This window comes from Talpa occidentalis, unplaced genomic scaffold, assembly GCF_014898055.3.
Source record: "Talpa occidentalis isolate TD23 unplaced genomic scaffold, MPIMG_talOcc4v2.1 talOcc4.4, whole genome shotgun sequence".
Taxonomy (NCBI): Eukaryota; Metazoa; Chordata; class Mammalia; order Eulipotyphla; family Talpidae; genus Talpa; species Talpa occidentalis.
This window is the reverse complement of record NW_023604295.1, coordinates 143758920-143775897: the sequence shown is the minus strand read 5'-3', so window position 1 is coordinate 143775897 and position 16978 is coordinate 143758920. Positions and strand designations below refer to the sequence as shown.

Sequence of the window (16978 nt, the reverse complement as noted above, 5' to 3'; positions counted from 1 at the left end):
AATTTATCAACTATCATATTTTTAAAAGCCAACCAGACATGCCACAGCACGCAAGCCAGGGTTAGTTCTGACACGACGCTCTGTCCCTGCTCCCTCGGGACCAACATTCTCCCACAGGCTCCCAGGAATAGTTATGTTGATGGGTTTAAAGAAGGTAGAGCTGCAACAGCTGGATGGCATCTTGGTAGTCTTTGCCAGAATTCTCCATGATCCTGACTGAATTTCTTTTTCTCGGTGCCAATTAAAAAAGTGTCACAGCGGAAGGAGGCAAGTTATTTTTGAAGCAACACAGGTGCTTCATTTCTGACCAGAGCACTAAGACAAACTTCTGGTTGGTTCTGGTCAAGAACTGGTTTCTGTCCTATCTTAAGCATGGGAGAACTGTGCATTTGAGCCCCAGTGCCGCGAGCAGCCGACATTTGGAAAGTTCTAGCTCCGGTTACCTGGGAAACACGTGGTCAGGTGCTCCATCAGCGCCTCCTGGGTGACAGGCTTTCTCGCCGAGTTCATTGCTGAGATGGCCAAGCACAGGATCTCCCCGAGTGGAATAAACTGGGACTGACTGATGGGAGACATACTGATGGGTGATACATCACCTGCCGAAAGACAATTTCCAAGTGAGCAGCTCATTAAAAGACGCAGCCATCGGTCTCACACACCTTCAGGCATGCGCACCCCGCCCCACCCTCACCGAGTCCCCATGAGGAAGGCAACACCCCGACGTCAGTCACTATCGGGCCAAGTCCCCTCGGTGGAAAGACGCCCCAGTGATGCCCAAAAGGCTTGTAACCACGCGGCTTTCGAAAATGGTTTCTGTGATTATCAACTCGGCGCTGATTCAAGTACTAGCGGCCACGCACCTCTGGTCAAGTGCGTTTGTGGCGGGTGAAGGGTTCCTGCTTGCAAAGGTTGGGGGCCCTTTCTGGAGATGGAAGGTGGGGCCCCTCCCACCTCAGGCGTGCCCATGTCAGTGGAGGGACAGGCGGGCGATGTCCACTCGGCGCAGAGAGCAGCCGGAGCAGGGGGCGCCGCAGCACCTTGGGGTGAAGGGGGCTGAGACAGGGCAGTGAGCCAATTTTGGGGGAGGAATCCCAAATCTAGGGCTAGAGTGGTGGGGGTGCAGTGGCGGGGAAGGGTAACGGGACCGGCTCACCAGCGATTTCTGGGGTGTAGGCAGAGGGGGACAGGTGTGCAGGGGCAGCGCGAGGGAGAGCTGCGCCCAAGCCCCTCCCTCTCCCCCAGCATGAGGCGCAGGTGCTGGAGCCGGAGCAGCAACAGAGTCGGGTGGGTTTTGGAAATAGGGGTGAGGATGCGCTGGGTGCGGGCAGGGGTGGGGACAACTGTGCTGCTGGGATGGCCTCGCCCTGCACCTGCAGGGCACTGGCGGTAGGAAGGGGGGCAGACTCCGCGGTGAGGGGCAGCTGCCCAGCACCCAGGAGGTGTTCCCTGCGCCACCTGCCTTTGCCCTGCACTCCGGGCGTCCAGGGTGCAGTCACTGGCAAGTTATGGCCCAGGATTCCTAGAATCCCAGGGGAGGTTCCCCGGAAGGCAGGGGTGTCTCCAGCAGAGGAGAGGAAAGTTGGCTGCCGACACCCGGGTCCCCTGTTCCATACTTTGGGGTTCTGTAAGGGTTCACTTTGACAAAGGTCCTACAGAACAAGGGAGAAGCCCCGGCAGCCGAGTAGAAATACCCATCAGCTTCAGCCTAGTCTCCCCTGGGCTCCGTCAGCCGGGCTTTCTCTCGCGATACGGGGCCACAGCTGGCTTGAACGGGGCACAGGGCAGCCTGTGGCACTCAGCAGAGCCCCCCCAGAAGATGTCTGGGTGCTCTGGGGGGCCCGGCCTCCTCAAGGACGGGGTGCTGTGTCTGGCCCCAACCCCTAATTTGTTTGGTTCTCCAGAGGCTCTAGGGAAGCGCTGGAACCCTGCTCTGGTGGTCTGGGTGAGAAGAGGCTTCATGGATGAAAGCGGGCTTTATGGAAACCACCAGGTGAACTGGGGTAAATCTAACAGGTAAAGCAGTGGGGCCTCGTGCCAAAGGCTCAACCTCTGCCCCCTCAGCCAGGCCCAGCTCAGGTTAATGCTCCCCTCTCTCCTGCATCACTGGGGGCTCCGGTCCGCTCCGTGGTGGCTCTGTTCTCTGAAAGATGGGTCAGGGGAGAGTAAGTCACTCTCCAGTGGCAGGGAGGGGTGGGCGCCAGGGGGAAGGACCCACACCCAGAGCAGAAGATGGCTGGTGGAGGTGAACATCACCAGGATCCGGCAGCCAGTCTAACGTACAGCTCTGCGAGGATGAGCTGTGTAACTGACAGAGAAGTTCTCTGAGATTCTGGCTGACATTGGTTAGGTTGGATGTGGGTAGGAGACAAACGTGGATCATGGGGCTGTCAGTGGGATGTGAATTTCCCTCCCCGGCCAGTGACGGTCCATTCATATTGGTGACTCACACTTGACAGCACTTGCTTCTGTTTAGTGGATTTACATCTTAAGAACAAAAAACCTGTTGTGCCCTTAATTTCAACAGCATCTTATCCTAAAGCCTCATGTGTAGAATATGAGCTAGCGGTGGTGGCAGGAAGCAGGAGAGGTGGGAGTTTGAAGTCCCATTGGTTCAACTGTCCCCTTCCATAGTATCCCTGTAGCTCGGCCACAGTCCCGTGTTCCCTCTGTCCCACTCTCCTCGACAGCAGAGGACCAAGGGCTTTGAGGCTAGGCTACTCAAGTTGACCTCAAAGTCACCTGGAATGAATTGAAAACTCGGATGGATAGGAATGTGGAGGGAGCTGGCAGTAGGAGACAAATGTTTCAGGGGCTCTGGACTTGGGATCCACTGGGGAGGCGCACACCTTCTAAAATCTGTCTATTGTAATTAAGAATTTATCAGAAGTCTGAAGATACACCAACACTAAATATGAGTCTTTAGAGCTGCAGATGTGACTATTTTCTACCTTTGTACAAGTCACAAGAGGTCATTTGTAAAAAACAAATGACCATCAGCAAAATTAACTACTTTAGTGTAGGTCACGCCCGTCCTTTTGTTTTCAGCTGAAATTGTTTCCTTTCACAACCATCTACTAAGTTAATTTCTTTTCATTCATTACAGCTAAGAAAGAAGAGGCAGCAGCTGTAAGTCTGAATTGCATTTGCTTAAAAAGAGAAAAACTCAGTGTCACTGTAATAATGAATCTGTGCAATAACTTTTAACTCAGGATATGGAATGAAATGGAATTCCCACGCGCTAAGTGGCGATCGCCGCATTATCTCATTTTTATATTGCACTGTCATCAATTATTGTCGCCTCCCTGCCACTCCCCGGTCCCATCGGCAATCCAGTCTACTCCACACCCAAGCTTGCTGGATGTTTCCCTCCAGCTCTCCCCTTCTACCAGCCACCATCACGCTCCCGGGCCCCATGGAATGGCTTCATGGCTCTGGGCTTGCCCCGCTGCCCCCCCCCCCCACGCCCTCACCAGAGCAGGCAGGTTTTCTTAGAAAAACATAAAACATGCCCTTTCCCTGCACAAAGTCCTACTGGGACTACCGACTGCAGCTGGAAGGAGACCCCAGCAATCTCAGGTCTGAGCCCATACACCCACCTCAGGGACTATACCCCTGTAGGGTAAGGAAAAATGTCAGGCCTTTATATAGATGATGGATAGATGATGGATCCTTGTGGCGCTGAATGCATGCCTGATGGCGGCACCTGGAGTAGGGTGTGGGCATAGGTAGATGGGATTCACCTGGGCTGAGACCGTGCTTTTAAGGGCAGCGTCATGGAGATGCCAGCAAAAGCCAAAAGAGAAGCCGAGAGAGAAGTAAGAGAAGCAGAAGCTGAGAGAAAGCCGGAAAGCCCAGAGTGAAGATCTGCTGGGGGCTGGGAGGCCTGCCAGCCTCCCGCCCCCCCCAGCACCCCTGCCTGCCATATGCCCAGTGAACCCCAATAAAAGACCTGCAAAACCCCTGAGGGCTCCAGAACTCCTCCCTTACCCGATCTGCATGGGATCCTAGAAACCCTGCTCAGTGGCCATTCCTGCCCCTATACCCCCCAGCCATCCTCTTCTCCTACATGCCCACAACCTGCTATTCTTTGAATACACCAAGCTTTTTCTCAGCTCAGGGCCTTTGCAATTGTCTCCCCCTGCCATGATGCTCCCCACACAGGCCTCCATGGGGCAAACTTCTTTTATAGGGTTCCATTTACAGGGAGCCCTTCCCTGACCACCTAATCCAACATGGTTTGGGGAGGCACTCTCTCTCTCTCTCTCTCACCCCCGGTGCCCAGAACAATGCAGGACTTACCTAGACACCCAACAGATGTGTGCTGAGCAAAAGGACATTCACTTACAACATTAATATCTAAGGAGTTTCTCAAGGTATTTTAAAAGGCTGTGATTTCATTCCTATTTTTTGCTAAGTAATTGCAAAACAAACCAAAAAATTAATGAGACCAAATATATTTAACCAGGCAATTTCTAAGACTCCCTCTATGAACTTCATGAATGATCCCCCAAACATAGCAGTTATCACAGAAAAGTAATTATATATCAAGTGAGGTCTAACGTGTGCATTTAAGATCATTATTAAAGGAGTGCTGTGGGTAGCGCTCAACACTGCATACACGAGTCAAATTTACCATGATTTTCTGTGGTTGTCCTATCAGGGCTGCTTAACAAGCCAACTACTCACTCTTGAAATACGCTGCTCAACATTCTTCCAACAACTGGACCGCATTTATGGTCCAAGAAGAACACTGGGAATGTAAGAACTGCTAAAATACTGCTGGTCACCATAATCTACAGAAACTACCACAGTTTGCACAACTATGATTTGCAACTGTATAATTTGGGGGATGGCATTTTCTGTCTTCAGAATTAGTTGTAAGCACATTCATAAAGCCCACTCTGCTAAAAGCTCATCGCTACTTTGTGGCCTACAAATTCTTTCTAAACTGCTATAATTCTGTCCCACTGTTCCAAAAAGAAGGGGTAAAGAGATTTCATTTCAGCTTTATCTTCTTACAAACATCTACTGAAGTGCAGTCCTCACAGATTATGGTCAAGCCCGTGGTGATCCAGATAAACCAAGCACAGCGCCTTGGACAGAGTAAGCGGGCAGTAAACTTCTAAGTGCATTTAAAGAGGGAGAACACATGAAAATAATACGCGGTATGTAAACTTCTCGATTTTAAGAACATGTGCCATTGTATTTCAAATATTTCTGTGAACATTTGGATATTGTTTTCACCACTGAGAAACATGAGGAGAGAGGTAAATTTGCCTGGTGGTGATGAGGGGAGTGGAGGATGGAGACTCTACGGAAGATGCAGAGAGAGAGAAGTGGAGAGCAGAGAGGCTGAGCCTGCGGGGACGGGGCATTCAGCACAGCTGGGGCAGGCTGGTGTGAGGAGGCCAAGACAAGGGAGACGAGGAAGAGATGCATCCTGGTTGACCAGGGGCTCAGATCTCATTCTTGATATTGATTGAGAACCACTGCATGTGTTTGTACAGAGGCTCACAGGACATTATTTGTGTTAGAAAATCCCTCCTGTGCCGTCCTCACATCTTCTTAGGGAGTTTTACTGTCATCCCTCATAAGCCAAGGCTGGGGAGGACAGAGAACTTAATTTAAAGACTGAAAATAAATGGCCTTCATATAGGACAGTGCTTTATTACAGTCCTTTTTGGGGGGACCAAGGCAAGTGATGAGGAGGATCCAGAAGGACAGGCAGAAGCCATCGATATATCGACTCTTCCTGTCTACAACACCTTCTTCTCAGAGAGACCTTTATCACACACACACATTTACCATTTAAGTCCTTTATTTGTTTTCCTTCCAATTTTTGGTCAATTCCTTTTGCTGGAATTATTTCTCAAAAATTCTCACATAATTCTCTTTTCAAAAGAAATAGTTGAGGGTCTATTTTATACCCAATACCTTCAAAGGTCTTGAGTTCCCAAATGGTTCCTATCTTGGTTCTATTTGTGGGCCCCCAAAAAGGACTGGGGCCTCCCTGGTGGCGCAGGCAGTTGAGTGCTGCACTGTGAAGCTGTCCGCAGCCTCTGCAGAGCAGGTTCAATCCCAGCTGGCTGGCAAGAAGGCCACATGGCGCAGCAGACCTCTCCTGTCCCACCCGCTGCTCCCCTCAGCAGTGTATTTCGTCAGTCTGCCTGTTCTGTTCCCCACTCTGTCTCTGGTGAATCCTCTCACCCTCCCACACATCTGGCCTGTACCCCCAGTTCTTGTATAAATAAATAAATCTTAAAAAAAAATCAAAAGAAATAGTTGAGGGTCTATTTTATACCCAATACCTTCAAGGGTCTTGAATTCCCAAAAGGTTCCTATCTTGGTTCTATTTGTGGCCCCCCCAAAAAGGACTGTAATAAAGCACTGTCCTATATGAAGGCCACTGATTTTCAGTCATTAACTTAGGTTCTCTGTCCTCCCCAGCCTTGGCCTACGAGGGACGATGATAAAATTCCCTCAGAAGATGTGACTTTTGTGACAATCTACATTCATCCTTCCCAGATGCCAGCAGGAGCTTTCCAAAGACACCTGCCAGCAAAACAAACATAAATCTGTTTTCTTTCATCTTAAAGTACCCATTTTCATACAAGTGCCCGAGAAGAGGAAAGCCAGCATGTCCTTTGGCTAAGTCACAGCATCAACTACAACCTTGAAAGTACCCTCAAGCCCTTCTTCTGTCTTCGCCTTCTTTAAATAAGTCTGTGTTTTTCAAACACCACATTCCCCTTGAATGATCCTGTTTGCCCGTTTATTTTCAAATATGACTTTTTACTGTAAATGTCAATTTAATCTGGACTCTGGGTTGAAGAGTTTACCTCTGCCCCTATTTGATTCTGTAACCAAAGCAACCAACTTACAAATGCAGTTCTGAAACTCTACTAATTTGTAATTGGGAAATTTCCAATACAAAAAAAATCTATGCACAAGATATTTTGATAAGTGTTCAGACTCTTATCACAAAATACAATTACCCAAACTGTGTCTGTGTCCTCATCTGTAAAATGAGGGTTTGGATGAAATGGTTTCAAAGATTCCTTCAGGCTCTCAAATTGTATGATTCTACATCAACACAGCAGAATTCTGGCATAAAAGCATGATAAAGGATTCGTGCCTAGCTCCACTTCCAACTTGCTGGAGAAACTACTTTAATTCTCATCTGATCTGAAAGAGCAGACTTTAATTCAAAAAGAATAGCAAAATGTATTGGCTATTAATTTTCTTCCCTGATAATAAAGGCTTCAGAATTTACTCTAATTGAGAGTCTCGCTCAGCTTTGTTACTCAGGACTAAAGTATGCCTATTTTTGTTCTCTGTTCTGCCAAAATTAACACGAATGTTAACATTATAGATGCCAATAAAATTACCACATGCAGTAGATACTGTGACTCATAAAAATGGTTCAACATGCCTGTAAAATGTACAGTGGGCACAGCGACAATACAACCATTCCTTTCAATCAACTAGTCGTGGACCACTCACACTCCAAGTTTTATCTGAAAAGCCCCCGGACTTGGGGAAACCAGAAGGTCTCTGAGGTTAAGGAACTACTACTGCTCTGGTGCAGGGCATCAGGCAAATCTTATGTTTCACAATTTAGTGCAATTTATTAACCTCAATTTTATGTATAAGTGCTGTTTGGTTCTTTCACAGAGAGTTGCTATAATGCTTTTTCAAAAGTTGTTCTTAAGAAAACACAATCCCCTTCCGCTACAGCCTTTTGCAGAGAGCGAAGCCCTTACAGGAGAGTGGAACTTGCAGCTCCGATTAACCCCCACACGGCTACATTTTAAGCAGCTTTCCTTTGAAACCAAATTACTATACTTGACTTTCAAATATTTGCATCTGAAATTTAAAAGAAAACTGGCATTGAAAAAGGCACACTTACCAGTTGACTGTATGTTTCGTTTAAATGCCACTGATTTCAGAAAAGCAAGGCTGAGCCCTCGTGACAATAGTTGATGAGAGGAAATTAGATGGAAGAAAAAGGAATTTTACTTTTCAAAATTCTCTAACCACTCTTCTACAGTTTCCTAGTGCTTCATTTCAACAGTTGATGGAGATCAAAAGAAAGTTCAATTCCTAAGTTATTCAAATAAATTGTTTTTGTTCAAAAGAGAACATAAATAAGAGGCTCCCACTAATAAAGTTGGTGGTGTCCTTCAGCTGTGACTCACTAGAAAGTTTCTACAATGAGAATAGAGTCCAGCAGCAGCCAGGGTGGCCATGGCACACACAATGGGTGACCATCCACCTTACACCCGCATCTTTCTACTGATCAACCTATGTAATATAGAGATGCAGCTGAGTGAAATGATAAACCAATTGGTTCAATGGCTTATACAAAACACTCATCAGCTTCCCTGGTCCTCAAGCTTTCACTAGTCATATGAACCATCACTCTCGTTACTGAGATGTAACAACTGATGAATAATGGGCATAAAATAAGCCAGAAAGGGTGGAGAACCAGGCAGCAAAGGGCAATCAATGGACAGTGATGAGTGAGCACTCCCTAGCCAGAAGCTGTCTTCACCCTCGCCAACGATGAGCGCTGACTGCTTCCCTAATCATGAACAGCCAATACGTTTGGGTCATTCTGCTATTTGCAATACAGATGCAGGAGAAAAGTTAGGTTGGGAAGAATGAGCTATCAGGCCAATTCTGTGCTTCAGTAATTCAAACCATAGCTATGGCTCCACATAATCACCCAAGTGCGATATATGTTTAGCATGATGGAATAAAACCTAGCAGCGAGCTGATCGTAGCACAGGCATGCCACTGTTTGTTGAATAAACAGACAGCACACATATCGACAAGGCAGGTAGCCAAGTTGTTTCCATTACTAGCTGCCACCTTGCTCTCCAGTTCTTCAACAAGACTAAGCAAAAGTCATTTACCACCAGGAATAAAATAATTATGAAATACCAGTTCTGGTTGACAACAATGAATGAGATCTCTCAGGTGTCATGCAATCTGTAAGACACCTGGGAAGCAGGGTCTGTCCTATGTAATAGTGTCTTCCGTTTCTTTATTTTAAGTGTGTCACACAGGACAGAATCTAAACATGAAGTCATCATGTGCTTATCTTCCATCTCACTCTATCAGAACCCAGCCTAACAGCTGCTGCAATTTCTGTCCATGGTATTTCTCAGCTCTACTTGAATGCATCTATCTCAGATCTCCAGGATCATTCTCTTCCACCCTTCCTGAGTTAGAATCACCAAAGCTGTTTCTCAACCTTTGAATTCTTTGCTTTTATCAGTTTAGGTATCACAGCGCGACTGTGACCGGTTTCTACACAGTACACTGGGAAGAGACCAAGAAGCCCTAATTAAATACAATCCAAATATGCATGTGCTGACAGTCCCCAAATTACAACAAAATCACACCATAGGGCGGCTCCCAACTCTCCAGCAACAGAACACCATCGCCTCTTCCAACTTCCACGGAGGCTGCTACGAAAGAATTGCCCAAGACTTTAGAGAGATCATGAACACAGAGACCAGAATATACCCACAAACTCCCACTCACCGTCCCCGATCCCACATTCTCTCCGAGGTTGGGCATGACGTCAAGCTGTAAAGGTCTGGCCTTCATAGTCAGAAATTTAGCTTCAGAGTCTGGTTATGCTCTTCTCTAGTCATGCCATTTGGGGCAAATTATTTAGTTTTTGGAGTCTCCATTTCTTCTTTTTTTAAAAAAAAGATTTATTTATTTATGCATACAAGAGCTGGGGTACAGGCTAGAGGTGCGGGGGGTGAGAGGATTCACCAGAGACAGTGGGGAGCAGAACAGGCAGACCTACTGAAACACACTGCTGAGGGGAGCAGCAGGCAAGACAGGAGAGGTCTGCTGCGCCATGTGGGTAGCTCCCTGGCCAAGAATCAAACTCGTGCTGCAGAGGCTGCGGATAGCTCCATTGTGCTGACACTTAACCCCTTGTGCCACCAGGGAGGCCCCTCCATTTCTTCTTTTGCACAGCGCACATAGTGATGCTGACCTCGTTGAGACATTGAGGGGATTAAATGTGATAATGGGTGTTGAATGCCTTTGACTGTCTCCGACACCTAATAAATATTTAAGAAATACTGTGAAAAAGATCTTCCCCCAAGCAGATGTAAATGTACTCCACTTATTCTTTTTATAATGCTTACATTTCTACCAATAGGAAGATTGTTTGGTCCTGAAGAGAAGACCTTTTAAAAACTAGCAGACACCCGTGGGACAGCTAGGAGGGCCAGGGTCTTCCTTACAAGAGCAGGAAGCAATTCAACTGGATTGTTTTCTTCCTGTTTCTTAGTTGGCAATGCACACACTGAGAGTCTGGAATATTCTGGTGGGGGAAGGGCAGCATAGTTAAAATGTATAGTCCCCAAATTACAACATATAGCATTTGGATCCATCAGTGGGCCGGGAGAGAATAGCCTGAAGGTCCATGGGGCTTCGAGGAGAGGGCATGAGCTGGCAAGCAGCATGCAGACAGACGCCAAAGAAAACAGGCCCATTTCACACTTCCGCCAGTCTTTTACCTAAGAAAGGGATGGTAAACCTCTCGCTTAACTAAGGACTCTTAGCACTAAATGTCAGCGATACCAGGAATGTACGAATTCCCTTTGGAACCTGGGATGGATCTCTTAAGGAAAATGTCCTATAGGAGTGGAGAAAGTAAATGCCGCACAAACTCACAGAGTTTAGCCTCCTCCTTACTTAAGGATGGCTTGTCCGGGGGTGTCACTCTTCCTCATCAAGAAAGCCATAACCACAGCCTTAGTTAAGGGCTTCACTGTCACTTTGTCCTTAACAACCCTCTGCAGGCAGAGCAAGGCATGGCCTATAACCCCAAGGTCAAGACAACCATTCTAAAGATCATCGTGTAACTCCTGCCTCACCCAGCATTCACCACCCTGGGGAGACTCCCCAGACAGATCATTCTCACCCTTTATGACAAATGAACACTCTTATAAATTGTCTCTGTATTTCTTTTTCCTTCATGAGACATCTTCCTAGATATTTTTTCTTTTTTTTAATCCTTTACTATTTATCATTTTATTTATTTTATTTATAGATGTTTTACATTATGGGGACTACACCTGTTGGGGGGGATTGTCTCTCTTTTTAATTAACTATCTGGCAAGTAGTTTCCATATATAGGGAAATGCGTGGCATAAATCTTGATTCCCGCCTTCAGTGAGCTAATAATTCAGGTGGGGAAATATGATATAAATGTGTGAAAATACAAGCAATTATAAAATATTCAAATTACTCCTTAAAATATCCTTGAAGAGACAGAACAATACCTAAGTGAGTAACAAATTCACTCCATAAGAGGAATTTATGAATTTATAATCTCTCTATATCCACATAAGTATGTACGTATGTGTCTAAGTAGAGAGGTATAGATAATAGATAAATGATGGATAAATATAGATAGATAACAGCTAGATAGATAGATAGATAGATAGATAGATAGATAGATAGATAGATAATAGAGAGCTAGATAGGTGAGCAGACCTCTCCTGTCACACCCACTGCTCCCCTCAGCAGTGTATTTTGTCAGTCTGCCTGTTCTGTTCCCCACTCTGTCTCTGGTGAATCCTCTCACCCTTCCACACCTCTGGCCTGTACCCTGGTTCTTGTATAAATAAATAAATAAATCATTTTAAAAAATAGATTGCTAGATAGACAGACAGATAGAGACAGGTTCTTTAACAGAACTAAGAAATGACCTGTTGGAAGAACCAGAGAAAATTTTGAGACTTTGAAGAGGGTCTTTAAGGATGAGAAGACTTGTGGGGGTGAGGGGGGCATTATATAATTGTAGTCTCAGAACACTATGCTTGTGCTTTCCCGGACCAAACATCATTTAAAATGGACTCAACACCCTCAAATTTGCATTACAGATGCACAAAGGAAAGACATCTTTTTGATCATGACAAAAAGAAACAAACTTTTTTGTCCTTTGGTGGAGAGTGAGCTAGGGGGATGGAGATGAGAGCAGAGCGGGGCGTCTAGCAGAGTCTACACTATTTCAAAATGGTCTAATTATTATTACAAATGACATGTGGGATTTAACACTCTCCAAAATATCTTTAGTAAAATGGTACTTGAGTTATCAATTTGATGAGGTGGTAAATCCATGCTTTCAGATTTGCCAAGTTTCACTTCGGAAATGCAGCATGTAATGGGCTTTGGAGGACCAAATTTTACCATCTCACTATTTTAAAAAAAACCATCAGCGCTTGTGTGAGCAGCCCACGGATGTTGTAAGAAAGCAGCCTTGTAATGATGCGCGTCCTCCAGCAGAGTATGATAAATACGCCTGCTTCCTCCGTACTCTATAGCAGCCTCAACACGACGCTAGTATTGGAAATGGCCCCTGAGCATATAAGTCAGGCTTTCTTGGATTTCAGGACACTCACGTAGGTTAACATGGCAACGAACACACAAAATATCAGGGACTGTATCAATTGAGAAGGAAATATTTCAAATGCTTCCATCAGAGGAGTGAAAGCTGCTGGAAGTCTGGAGCAGTTGAATTATTTCTCTCGTGAATCCTAAGCTGTGGGAGGTTTCAGCGCTGATGTGACACACTGGGGTGACCGAGGCTGGCAGGTCACCAGGTGGACACCAGCTAGGTCTCTTGGGCTGCCTACGGCTGAGGCTGCAGGAGGATCCGAACACGATCACCTTCACAGGACAGCGCCCCCTTCCCGACAGGGTGGCAGACATTTGAGCATATTTCTTTGCATATAACAAGTCTTGAAAGAAAAGCAGGGGAACCTACCTGACCCTTTCTGGACTGGCTCCATCCCCCACGCAGCTTTGATGCTAAAACCTGGTGCATGCTAGGGGGCTGCATCCAGGCGCAAGAAGGAGCCAGTAACAGAAATGGACGTCCTAGAATCTGGAATAAGAAGAAAGAGTAAACTTTCGAGTCATCATCCAGAACGAGCATTTCAGACTGGCTACTGAGGGCACGTGGCACCCAACAGGCATCTGGTAGATCTTACCTGGGCAGATCTACCTAAAAAAAAAAATATCAGTTCAGACCTCTCAGCTCTTCTGACAATTCAGGGCTTGAGGTCCTGGTACAAGTTTGATTCAAAGGCTGCCAAAATCACCTTAAAAAGGCTCTTTCAATGTACTTGCTGGTAATGACTTGGTGGGGGGGGGGATCTTTATATCCTATTTGCATGGAAGAGCTGGACCCCTGTCCCCCTGTCCCACGCCTGTCCCCTCCATCACGGCCACTAGCACTGAGCCAGCATCCCGCTGCAGTGCCTTGGGAATCTGCAGTGTCACCGGCTTCTGCCTTGTTCTCTGCAAAGTGAAGTCATAGGGACGGATCAGCCAACCTGACTTCTCACTCCCTGCCCAGAATCCTTTGTGAGCTGAAATGAGTCATCGCGCCAGGAAAAGCTACAGCCTCCGTCTGTCTGTGCAGCTCCTTTGTCTGTGCAGTGTGGAGATGCACCCCGATCCCCGGGGCTACCGACACAGCCCTCTCTCGGGGAGCCCCAGTCCCCTGGGCATGCATTAGCACCGACTCCTATTTTTTTTCAGCCATTAAAACAGGAAAAAGGGCACATACCTCCAGCCGCTTGAAGGAAGAGAAACACACACTGAAATGGACCTCACGTCATATACTCACCGTCATTATCAACCTGACACATTCTCTCTCTCTCTGCTTTTTGTTTTTGTTTTTGTTTTTAAGGCTGGCTTTTCATTGTGATGAAGGACGAAGCTCCCTCCTGTGTAACAGGCGGCTCTACTGCACACTGGATCAAAGTTTAGCTGCAGTGAGCAATTTGTCATAAATTCCCGGTGCCCGGCAAGTCGCGGCAAGCCTGGGGCTCATCCCGGACACATCCCCGGCAGGCTTGCAGCAAAGGCAAGCGCCCGCCCATCCATCCGCCAGCGCAGCTTCTGCTGCTGGTGATTAAGGCGGCGTCAGGAATGAGGTCACTGTGTCAGGAACTCACCCTCAGCGTGACAGCTCCTGAGCTCACGGCACAACTGAAACCGCACGGGCGTGAGGACTCAGAGGGTTTTACAGCGCTGCTGCCGCTGCCTCTTTAGCTTTTTTTTTTTTTTTTTTTTTTTTCCTTTTCATTTTTGTATCTGAGATCGGTAAGGCAAAAAAAATCAATGACATAGCTGGGTAAACATGTCCCTTTCTCCGCGCCGTCTGCCCTGGGTCTCACACTCACCCCCAGGCTGCAGAACTCATGCACACATGTGTGCACCTCTTGATGTCCATGCACATGCATGTGCACACGCGCACACCCCAGGGAGCTTGTTTCAGCTGAGCCATCAGCCCGTGATGCATCTCTATTTCCAGTACAAGCAGCAACACGTCAACCTCTCACAAGGCCAAAGGCTGGGAACAGCGCGATCACGTTAAACCATTGAAAGATGGAGTCCGAGACGACAGGATGGAGCAAGAAATAAGGGCACTGCATGAGTGGCAACACTGCCCACACCCCCAGCTCAGAGGCGCTCCAAGACAGGCTCCTCCCGCTGTCTCCACTGAGGAGCATCCCCCACTCAGACGGCATGGGCTGGGGAGCAGGGCGGTCTGCACAGCCAGCGCTCCCACGCCTCTCCTCGAATGCAGAGGTGAAGACAGTGGCACTCAGAGTGGGCAGCACCCAGGGCTGGGAAAAAGCACAGGAATGTAACGGAGCCCTCGGTGAGACCATCCGAGAGGCTGAGTCAGGGGACCCCAGGGCTCAAACACCTTCCTCCCTCACCTGGCTGGAATCACATCCTTTCTTGACTCAGTGATGTAGCCTCTTGGAGTGCCACAGGCCTCAGCCAAGCAGGGGTGCTCCCCTGAGCAAAGGCCTTCCCTCCCCCAGTTTCACCCAATTGGTATCTTCTGCTACCCCATACAGTGATTCCCCTTCTGCCCCCGGGAACCTGAGAAAGAAGTAAAACTCATCCAATATCAACACATAATCACCCAGCTTTACCTTCCAAGCCATTTCCTCCCTAGCCACCCGCAGTGGTGAGCACACTCAGACATTTAGATGGTGAAAGATCCATACCTCGTTCGTGCATTGCTAAGGAGAACTTCTTCAGCTCCTTCAACCACCTGACACTCTCCCCATCCTGCACCCTCTGATTCTGCTCCTTGGTGCCTACTTAGGACACCCCCGGCTGGGGGCTCCCTACAGCCCAGCCCATCTCCCTAGTTCCGCTTCTAATTTACATGGTTTAAGATCAAGGTGAGTTTCTGGCTATTGTGTCACACTGTCGACCCCCAGAGAATGTTCTCACATGGCTGCCATTTAGTCAAGTCACATGCACCTGTAAGAAAAATCTCAACTTGCAGAGAAACGGTACAGCCTCAACCTTCCCTCCAGCATGGTGTCTGAGCTCCTGTTCGCTAACCCTTGCAGGGTGATGCCCGTCCCCTAGAACTGGGCCCGTGGCCGCTGCAAGGTCTCCTACCCGAGCTGCTCACCTCTCACCAGCCACAAACCCACCTAAGTCCACCCAAGTCAGCCCGATCCTGCTGGGTTCAGTTAGGGCCAGCAAGAATGAGTCTCTGAATGCAGACATCTAACTAAGAAGTGTGTTAAAAAGTAAGATGTGAATAGAGATTTCTCAGCCCTGGAAATTAAGGAGGCTCCGTGGAATCTTTGGGTCACTGGACCGCCCTCGACAGCTAAAAAATCAGGTTTCTTCCATGAGAGAGAAAAAGTTAAAGAAGTGAATTTTCAAAAATATGGAAAGAAAAGGGATAGAAAACTAGAAATAAAAATATATTCCAGTTTCCTTATACCCAGTCATGCTTGTTTCCATTTACATGGCAGCTTATTAGGCCCACATAGAGAAACTCATCTAAGCACTATAAGGACCAGCGCGGTAAGACTTTATTTTCTCTGTTTTAAAAAGAGATCAATGGCAGAGGCAGGATTTGAACCTGGAGCAAGAGGCTCCAGCCTCTGCGCTTTCCATGACCACAGACACTGCCTCTCAGTTTTTATAATAAAACCACCACTGGAAAGAAAATTTTACCCCAAAATCCAATACCTTAGTGTCTTTGGGGTTTTTTTTAAGATTTATTTTTATTTATGTATGCCTACAAGAACTGGGGTGTAGGCCAGAGATGTGGGGGGAGGGAGAGTGAGAAGGTTGACCAGAGGCAGAGTGGGGAGTAGAACAGGCAGATCTACTGAAACACACTGCTGAGGGGAGCAGCGGGCAAGGCAGGAGAGGTCTGCTGCGCCATGTGGACAGCTCCCTGGCCGGGGATCGAACTCGTGCTACAGTGGCTAGTGATCGCTTGATAGCGTTGACTTAACCGCTGTGCAACCAGGGAGGCCCTATACCTTAATTCTTACATTAAATGGGAGCTAATTAATTTCTTCAGCACACGAGGCCAGTGAGGCCAAGTCACAGGTTAGGTAACTTTCCTAAGAGCTGCCTTGGCCCGGCCCTTAAGCGCTAATACACGGCCTTGGTCTCCACCTGCAGACTCTTACTAATAGCCACGCAGAGTGCAATGGGCCCAAACCCATTATGGGCAGCTCGCTCTGCTGCCCTGCGCTGCTAGGTGAGCGTGATGTTGGACGCCCACGAGCTCCAGCAGGAACCAAGGTGCGGGCCCTCTGCTGTTGTAGGGGCCAGTCTCTGGGGGCAAAAGGAGCTTAGGAAGCAGCGCAGACGTCATCGGCAGCCCCTCTCCTCCCCCATGCCTCTTGCTCCTTTTAAATACCAGCTTTGGTGTTACAGTAAAGATTTACAAACATCATACAGAACATCACGGAGGTGATCTGCTCAGCTGACGCAGTGTGGGCAGCGGCTGTGCCTGGCACTCGACTGAGTCCTTGGCAGGAGATGAAACAGTCACGCTGCACAAGGTGGTAGAACAGGCGTCGATGACTAAGGGTGTACAGGCTCGAGCTCCTGCACCGGATTGAGCAGAGAAGGACAAATAACTTGAATT

At 47.6% G+C, this 16978-nt stretch overlaps 1 protein-coding gene across 5 annotated transcripts in view; it reads right to left on the bottom strand.

Annotated features, from left to right (window-relative positions):
• The window catches only part of STOX2 (storkhead box 2), a 97394-nt gene that overhangs the window by 13214 nt on the left and 67202 nt on the right, over positions 1-16978 (bottom strand). For 3 of the 5 annotated variants that reach the window (XM_037526491.2, XM_037526493.2, XM_054701071.1), the window contains exon 2: positions 444-596. In XM_037526491.2, coding sequence (XP_037382388.1) covers positions 444-596 — 153 coding nt within the window. Of the gene's footprint in view, positions 1-443; positions 597-12805; positions 12926-13672; positions 13941-16978 lie in introns of those variants that run through there. The other 2 variants (XM_037526492.2, XM_054701070.1) reach the window with 2 other exon arrangements.